Raw genomic sequence first — 9,504 nt, 5'->3', positions numbered from 1 at the left:
CGGGTAATTTGACAACGCCGCATGGAACGGAAATTAATGAAAAGGATGGCTGTCCAGCTGTTCAATGTATTAGATAGGTCGTCTTCAATAAACAAGTGTGTCATCATGAATGACCAGAATTTTTTAACGAACTTCGATGGTACTGAAGACCGGAGGAGAGTCCAGAACCGTATGGCTCAGCGCAAGTACCGTGTGTATATTCGGTTATTCAAGATTGAGGAATATCCAGGCTGACCTATCTGTAGGTGAGAAAATTAAATCGCAACGACAAAACTCCTGCAGCAAGGGGCAAAATGGAGTTGTAATATCAACTGATAATTACAATTCTGAAGATCAGAATGGCCCTAGATACCAGACTCTAAACAATATACTGCACGAATTTAACATAATGCAATCGACAAATGGAGTTCAGACACAGGGTATTGCCCCCCAGATGAACACCAGCGCACCAAGTCTTCAAAGAGAGCAAGTTCACTCCTCTAGTAAGTGCTTTATGGAATATTCTATATGTTCCTTTCTGATTACATTCAGCGCCTACCTGCTCTCCGAGTGAAGGACATCAGCTGTTCAACGATCAGGTAAGTAAGACAATTATTTTCACATATCCGATGGGAGTGTTAATAAGTATACTAATATTATACTCAACAAGTTCGGCTTTTTGGACCAACCCCAAGTTAATAATAGCTATCAAGTTGACGGTCACCAAATATGCCCTGAAGAATCACGTCAGGAATTAAGGGCAACAACCTGCCGCTACACAAATAACCAAGATATTGTATGAGAGCCATATATACCCATGTGAAAGTTACTTATCTGGATTAACTAATATTGAAATACTGAGCAGGAAACTTTTACTTCAAATTCGAATCCGCAACAAGATCATGGATTGACAAATCAAGCTACTGCTGTGGTGCAAAACCAAAGAATTCGCATATGTGACCAAGCGGAGCAGTACCTTGAAAAAGTCTTATCATTATATGATTTTGGTGTTTCCCTCGATATCCTAGTGGCCGATCCACATTTACGGGGTCTCTTAGAGAAGGCTTTAATGACTTTTAACTCACAGAGATTCATCAACGAGGCTGGGGAGATAAAGTTTACCAAAGACCAATGATTTTCTAATTAGAGATAGCTATTGCGAAATATCAGATATTAGATCTTGTTTATATCTACCTAGCTAGATATACCTATTGACATTTTTCTTATGGTATATAACTACTATATATCTAGACGAGCTTATGTATAAGCTAAGCTTCCATCTCTTATATCAAGATAATAGGAGAGAGATAAAACACTACGTACAACTCACGGAACGTATCGGAACGGAGAGAACGTCAACAGTGTGCGCAGGAGAAGCATGCGGCATCAAAAGCCTGATCCGGCTCACGCTGGTACGGCCAATCAAAGAACGGGTTATCTTTTCGGATAGCCAGGCTGCGCTCAAAACGCTACAGAATCCACGAATGGTCTCCGGTCAGGAGTACATTCGGAACTGCGTACAGGTTCTGCATGATTATGAGGACATCGGCATCGACGTGACGTTAGGGTGGATTCCTGGACGTGAATGGGGTTCCTGGGAACGAGGCTGCGAACCAAGCTGTAATTTCAAAGAGAGCGGCGCTCAAGGGTGTTCGTCGTGAAATCGTACCCGGAGATATCCCACACTGGGTCATGCTTGCGAATCAATGTCTTTTCAGAAGTTCCCAATCTCTCTATGGCCTTACTCTGAATCTTGTAAACGCTCTAGGGCTAAGGCTATGTACACTACTCTTAAAGCGGAAAAAGCTGCCTGTTGATTTCACCTGCACGGACCACCGAGCGTTAGATCATATGATATTTCCACCTGCTTGATGAGCGCTAACATAATATGAAGTAACTAGGACTATGTTCTTGGCGTTGTTCATTGTTATGTGCCTTGATGTTAGTAACCTAGTCACAGTCAATCGCTAACTACCTCTTCTGATTTCAGGAACAGTTACAGAACGGGATCATCTACCAACACCGAATGGGTACGCATCCTGACACAAGATATGATCGTAGTTGTGAACGGAAGATTGTTGAATACGCTATCAAACAGGATTTCTGACATCAACTAATCGGTTCATACGCCACCAAACGGGATTTTTTACCATTCAAGACGGTTCATACAGCACCATACTGGATTTTATACCGCACAAGACGGTGCATACGACACCAAACCGGATTTCTTACCGCACAAGACAATGCGTACGACATCGAACGCGGTTCTTTACAGCACCCATCGATTCTAAACGGTTAGTAGCACCAAGCTACACCAAACGGATCGTTACCAAGATTAAATTTAGGAATATCACCAACATCGAAACGCGCGGAAATGAACTACATCCATGTGATCAAATCATCAGAACCAAGGAGTTTATTGCAAGCTCATGAGTGTCGGAAGATAGCTCTGTACTGAACCCGAAGAGCTCTGTCTGATGTATTAGATTGTTGGGTCGTTCCCGTTCGATGTCGGTGGACCACTCCCGTTTGGGGTCGCCCTGCTGTTCCCGCTCGGCATCACTCTCTGGGGTCGCCCGGTTTTTTAGGCAGGGTTGAAACTGTAGACTCTCGTTCATTTTTGTCTTTATAGCAAGGCACGATTCACTCAGTCCATGAAGCATTGAAATCAACCATATAATCCTCCCGTCTCCCCACGTCCATACTCATATATTTCCTGGATTCTGTTGATCCTAGCCTACTCAAAATGCAGGGTGGAATATTTCCTTCTGAGAGCAAGGGTTACCCGCCAAATATGGCTCTGGACGCCCAGAACAAGGAAACTCACCACGAGAGAAAGACTACTCAGTTGTTAGGATTCGGAAAGTGTTCATATCCTGGATATAATCCCATGGTCATCAATTTCCAAAGAAAGAATGGAGAGTACTTTGGGATGCAAATAGGAGACGTCTCTTGCCAACCAACTTCTTTCCAGAAGATGAAACGTGATACTGTGGAGGGAAGATTCGATTCTTTGATGCGAACCAGTCACCCCAATCTGCTGAATCTCCTAAGTATTTCGGCTTGTGAAGGTGATGTCCTTCTGCATCATGAGAAGCCAGGAATATCCTTAACCCAAATCCGGCAATCTAAGATCCTTGATCGAATTGAAGTGGCGACAGTCTGCAGAAAGGTATTCAATATACACTTCCCACGTCGGAAACAAAGACTAATATTGCATAGATATTACACGGGCTAATCTATATTCATGAGGTTCTCAATATTGGCCATGGCAACTTGCATTGTGATAATATCTATCTTATGGATGATGGCGAAATTAAAATCGGTAATTGAATTCACCAGAGACGATTCACTGCCATTTCGCTGATGCCTGAAGTAGGAGATATTGGGAAGAGCATGGTCCAAGGAAAGACAAAAGATGGCTCTTGCGACGTGCAGGCGGTTTACAAGATCGCCGATCAACTTCTCAATCTTAATTGCAGTTCAGATGCGACCAGTCTGTCATTGACAATGGCTAGAAGCTTCGTCGCCCAGAGGAGCGATATTAATCCTCGAACTGTTCTACAGGTACGAAACTTTTGCAATGGATTGTGCTTTATGGGGCTGACGATTATATAGCATCCGTTTTTTAGAATAAGTCAGGATTCCTGGTATTTGTCGGGGCTCTGGACACTGTTTGCACTTACTCAGGCAACAGCGTTAGATGCTCGAGATTCGGGAAACTGAACGACAATGAACACTGATGAAGAGCCTTCCTATACCTACCATGTCAGAACCTCCATGGGATGCATATTGAGATACTATTGCGGTGAAGACCTCGTATTTGGTGGGAATAGAAAATTGACATGTGCCATATTCACTTGAAGACATTATTTGGCAGTGAGTAATGAAAGAATCCTCAGGCTTGATAACTGAAGAGAGAGCATGGGCTAATGTTGCCTGATGTGACGGTCTGACAATAAGTGGCTGATTGGGTATCATTTATATTCTGACCCCAGTAGACAACACTCCGGCCTCTGTCCGCGAAGGCCGTGATGACAAGCACTAGAGAAAGGGTAAGAATAAAAAGTGGCTTCAAGGCAGCTTCATAGTACTATGAAGATTAATCTTCTGAATTCGATCGCTATTCTAGTATAGGTCCCTCCGTTTCCTCTATCACCTCTTGAAATGGTGAATATCGACCCTGGCTTGATCGGACGTCGCCTCAGACTGCCAGCTGATGGCTCCAATCCCAATGCTGAAGAGATATCCAGCCGTCGATTGTCTTGTATCACGACAGCCAGCCTATTTTGCATCAGAAAAGCCATTCAGCATTTGGAGTTGGCCCTTATATGTGAGTCGAAGAGCCTTTGTCCCCTTGAGGTACCAGAGAATCCAACGAGCGAGTTTCATGTGCTGTGATCCCGGACTGGAAAGATACCGATTCGCTGGAGACAGCGTATGCAATATCGCCTCTCCTTCACAGTATGATATCAAGCAGATCAACGTATTACTGGAAATACCAACACTCACGCACATGGCTCTGTAGAACTGCAGAATCATGGGATCCTGAAATATGTTGTTAAGCAGAACTGTGACGGTCTACACAGACATGTGCTGTTCTAGCTGTACGTGTTGATTCATACTGATAGACAATAAACTGACAATCATCGGAAGGATAAAATATCCAAGCTCCACTGTAATAGTAACCGAGAATCAGATGAAGGCAGAAAGATCCTAGTTGCATATCGAGCGTGATCCAGCGAGCAATCGAAGCTTTAGTATATCAAATTGAAGTATCAAAATGTCTCTCAGAATTTATACCGTCGCCATTCTCAAAATCGGTTTTATTAGCATGAGATGCTGCAATGTCAGTAGACGCATCAGAACCGTAGGTACGTATAGATGTACGTGACTATATGGAAATTATTCGAACAGTAATGCTATTCAAGAAATATATTTCCATCCTCCAAAGTTCCGTCCTCTGACGACTCATACTGTGAATCAGCCTCCCAAAAGTCACCGTCGATAGGCCACTCCAGACTTTCAATTAGTTGTGTCATGTGGCGCGTAAATGTTGCCAGAGAACCATCGTGCTTTTTAAAGTCATACGTGTCCCATCTTTGCCAATTTAGAAGGTCTAACAATTTTCCATACCACTGATGCACGTAGTGATCTTCAATTGCAACGAACACTTCTTCCAGAGAACACGAATTGATTGGAAATAGGAAAGGGAGGAAATCGGTGCAGTCTTGTAACCTCAAGGATTTGAGATGTGGTAGCTGGACCCTGAAATGTTGTCCTTGGTCAACGAAGGTACCTTCCATGCTAATCTTTTCAATGGTTTGGCCCAGAGTTTCGAAGAAGCTCAATCCGATATGCGAATCACAAACATCCACCTCCAGTAATGTCTCCGATTGTCCCGAAATCGTTAAGCCTGCGGCTTGATACCCCGTCAACCCGAAAGATGAAAATCGAGGCAGCTTCCCAAGATCTAGAACAACAAAAGCACTATGGCCATTCGTAAAATGGAGAAACAAACCGCGGAGAGCAGGCAGGTGTGGAATCGTCCATAAAGAACCATCGCTTGTGTGTATGGTAAGATTTTCTAATAAATAGAAAGAGAAAGGGGGGCAAAGATAGAAGGGGATTTTCTGAACACTCGACCTGTCTTGAAAATGATGGTTCGTATCTAGCTGTGAGGCATGAATGTCTCTGTCCTCTACAATTCTTGAATTGAAAGTCAGCGTCAGTTTGATCCATGCGGCATCTATATCTGATGCGATAAACCAAAGGAGATTCACCGTACATGCATGTCTTCAAATTTGGGATTCTGCCCAATATGTCAAATAAGCAGAAACCTCCTGTGTGAGAGTACTTAGATATGTATATCCATCGTACATGCGATATCCATCTCAACAGTATACCAAGTATTGTTCTAGCTGGAAGACGCCTTCCGTTCAACATACGAGGGAGATTGCTCTGAAAACTTATCGTTGTTTTCTGAAAGAGTGGTCTTATCACGTGAGCTCGTATTTGTCGGGAAGCGTTGTAAAGTGACCATAAGTCATCGGAAGATATAAGCTAATCATACATCATGAGTATATAGACTGAACTTCTAGTATGGGATTTGGTTATAATCGTACATCATCAAATACCAGTTGTAATAATTCAGCGGGGAGATCTAGCAACGTCTTTCTTGCTTGGACTTTGCTACTCAGACTCGATGGAGATGGTGGTAGAATACTTGACATGGTTGAATAGATCGATGTAATGTTAATCATGTATTTTGGTACCCCTGTTGCTCGGGTTCTGCTCCAGATCATGAGGCCAACCCCAAGCCTGTCAACGAAGCCTTTGTTATGGAGATCTGCCTTCCGGGGTTCGGTAGCTTGTGTAGCAAATTCGGGTCGATGTATAAAATATCCGGTATATGATCGCTCTCTGGGATGTGCGAGTCTTGGTGTAAATGAGAGAGATCACCTAGTGGCGTCAACCATGAAGCCTGTAACACCATACTGTTGTCAGAAAGTAATCTTTAACATACCTTTGCATTGCAAATTCGAAGAACGATCTGTTATTCCTCCGAAGAAATACGAATTTATCTCGTCGTTCTCTTCAGCGACACGAGCTAGTCTCTGGCTGGCTTTATCTAACTGAGAAAACGCGTCCAAGAACTGGTACACAGCCAAAGCATGCTGGGACTTTGATCAGCAGGAGAATTTCTGACCTTTATAGAACTAACCTCTGGATTTGCTCTGATGGAACGGAGGAGATACTTTGGAAGAGGCGGCCCCATGCTTAATTTGCTGTTGTCTGGACGATTATTCCCCTTTAACTGGAATAATAATTACTTGGGAACTATAAGTACGAAAAATATTCGTGAGAAACGACAATAAAGGTCGTTCGGTGGTGGGAAAAACACCACAATGGATTGACGATGAAATGAACGGACAGAGATCCACCCTGTGCATTGGGGTGTTTCGAGTTGTGAGCAGTGATCGGAATGGAAACAGTGGAAGAAATCCCGTTTGGTGTCGTACGCACCGTCTTGTGCGGTAAGAAATCCCGTTTGGTGTCGTATGCACTGTCTTGAGCGGTAAGAAATCCCGTTTGGTGTCGTATGCACCGTCTTGAGCGGTAAGAAATCCCGTTTGGTGTCGTATGCACCGTCTTGAGCGGTAAGAAATCCCGTTTGGTGCCGTATGCACTGTCTTGTGCGGTAATAAATCCCGTTTGGTGTCGTATGCACCGTCTTGTGCGGTAAGAAATCCCGTTTGGTGGTGTACGCACCATCTTCTGCTCTATCAACCAGTATTTCTTTCATGTCAACAGTCGTTTCCCATCTGCTGTCTGTAGATCATGTCATTCTGTACTTAAACTGACATCAATCCATCCTAGTATAACTCGTGCTTGTAGAAATTCCAACAAGGTCCCAGTTTACTCATAGTCTGCGATCTCATTGTGCGTAGTTGACAAACATCTGTCTAGTGCTGTAAGAAATCCTTCTTTGACCCTGACGTCGTTCTAGAGCAGAAGTAAAGGCCGTTCCCTTCAAGCTAGAATTAGAGCAGAGCACCACTACGTACCCAATGACAAGCTTTTGGTGAAGCTGCATATTAAATCAGAGTCAGCGCTTATCTGTTGAGAAACAAGGTCATCGCGCTCATGCTGATATGGTTAAGGTTATGATCTTCCCAATACTGGATATAGACTAGGATAGGCTGCTGCCTCTCTTTATTGGGTAAAATTGCTACTCACGTCCTGTAGCTGAGGAAGCTTCACTATTAATCAGTCGGTAATAAAGAGACGGTATCAAAATGGACTACACTCGTTGTCTCGACTGTCCATGACAATATTTTCTCAGAGATATAAGATTCGACGGACAGACTTTGTCTACCGCTTTCTAACATCATTTTACGGATAGTCCAACTTACGATGGTGGAACAATTTCATCTTCTATATCTACAAATCGCTAAGTTTACAGAGTTTGGTGAACGTAGGATTTTTCTTAGAGTAGCAGATTTGGATCATCAGCGCAACAGTTGCGAGAAGCTGGCTGAGCAGTGGCCTATTTTGGGAGCGCAGGTCAACCAACTAGTGAGTCTCGTACCTCATGTTCAATGCATCTACCAACGTCCTTTGAATTTGTATTGCAGGATTATGAGCGTCGATATAGCAAGCCGTGTATGAATTTTCATTCCAAGGTCTATGATCATTCATTGGATGAGTATATTCCCGGATTGAGTCAGAATTTGGACAATTTCGACAATCTTGTTGATCCCTTATTCGACTTTCCTGTTTCTTGGAGAGATATGATAGTGTCTTCTGTTTAACGATGTTAGCCATAGCGCTGCGCGATGCATGCCTGTCTCGATTGAAGAATATGACAGCTTTTGCGAATATTCTATTAGCGATTGTAGCATTAATCTATAATTTGAGGGAAAGCCAACAGATAAGTCAAGCTGCCTATTCATGAATAACCTGTTTTCCTATATGTAGACACGCAATAATCCTATCAACATCATCAACCTAGTGTTGACCGGAACCACCCCATTTTTCGGAAGTCGGATGTATAACACTCCTGGTTACGGGAATAATCTAGGCTGGTGATGGGAAGGTACAGTAAGGGTTCGAATCACCCTGGCAAGTCATACCGCTGACGCATGTAGCTCTTGGGTTCCAGACTTCGTTGTAGCATTGCTCCAGGACATTGCCATTGCATTGCCATGTCGCATCGGAACATTGGGTCGAATTCCCCGTCGTTTCGGTAGGAATTTCGACTATGGAAGTCGCTAGAGTTGAAGTAGGAGATGAGGTGGTAGGAGAGCTAGCCTGACTACCAGGGACAGGGCTCGAGACAGGTCCCTGTGCAAGTCCTGAGCCGGTACTATCGAAGTCATAGAGAGTCTCGTCAACAATTTCCCAGGAAATATCGATGTGACCTTCAGCACAAGCGGCTCCTTGCGATAGCTCATTGAGGACTTCGTAACTGAAGTCCAAACCAGGCGCGCCTGCCGTATCCCAGGAAGTGGCGGTTGCGGAACCAGTACCGCAGCGCTCGCAGCCATCACCGATGAAGAGCGGCAGATCAGAGGGTTGGCCGTTAACTGAGACAATGACTTTCTTGCCACAGTATAGGGGCATGTCCGACGACAGTTGCGTATTGTTCATAGCAACCAAATAGTTCGAGTTGATCTGAGTCAAGCTCAGAGTCGTCTCTAAACTACAGTGAACACCACCCATATTCTGATATTCAAAGCTAGTGCCGCAGGCATCTATCTCCTGAACATCATAGTAGTAGGTTCCGAACCCGGAGCCACTGTAAATGGTGTTTTGGCCATAAACCTCCAGCACCATGAGCAGACGAGCTGCAAGAATGGTAGAAGCACTCATGCTCGATTCCGAGTTTGAAGGATTATTTGTATCTGCTTTGATATGTAGTGAAGCGAATGACAGGAAGAGGAAAGGGTGTTGTCGGAGAACAAGAAACATCAAAGGTAGATGTACCGCCTTCTTATATAGGTCAAAGCCCCCTACATGTTT

The 9,504-nt window shown here is 43.9% G+C and overlaps 1 protein-coding gene across 1 annotated transcript; it reads right to left on the bottom strand.

Moving 5' to 3' along the window:
- Window positions 1–8,559: 8,559 nt before the first annotated feature.
- On the bottom strand, window positions 8,560–9,354 carry BHQ10_007538 (uncharacterized protein; the record flags this gene model as incomplete). Its single annotated transcript, XM_040880244.1, has 1 exon — window positions 8,560–9,354. One exon carries the CDS (start codon window positions 9,352–9,354, stop codon window positions 8,560–8,562), a length of 795 nt encoding a protein of 264 aa, XP_040736041.1.
- Between the last annotated feature and the right edge of the window lie 150 nt (window positions 9,355–9,504).

This window comes from Talaromyces amestolkiae (genome assembly GCF_001896365.1).
Source record: "Talaromyces amestolkiae strain CIB chromosome Unknown scaffold15.1, whole genome shotgun sequence".
Classification (NCBI taxonomy): Eukaryota; Fungi; Ascomycota; class Eurotiomycetes; order Eurotiales; family Trichocomaceae; genus Talaromyces; species Talaromyces amestolkiae.
Note: the sequence above shows the minus strand (reverse complement) of the source record. Positions and strands in the feature narration are given on the sequence as shown.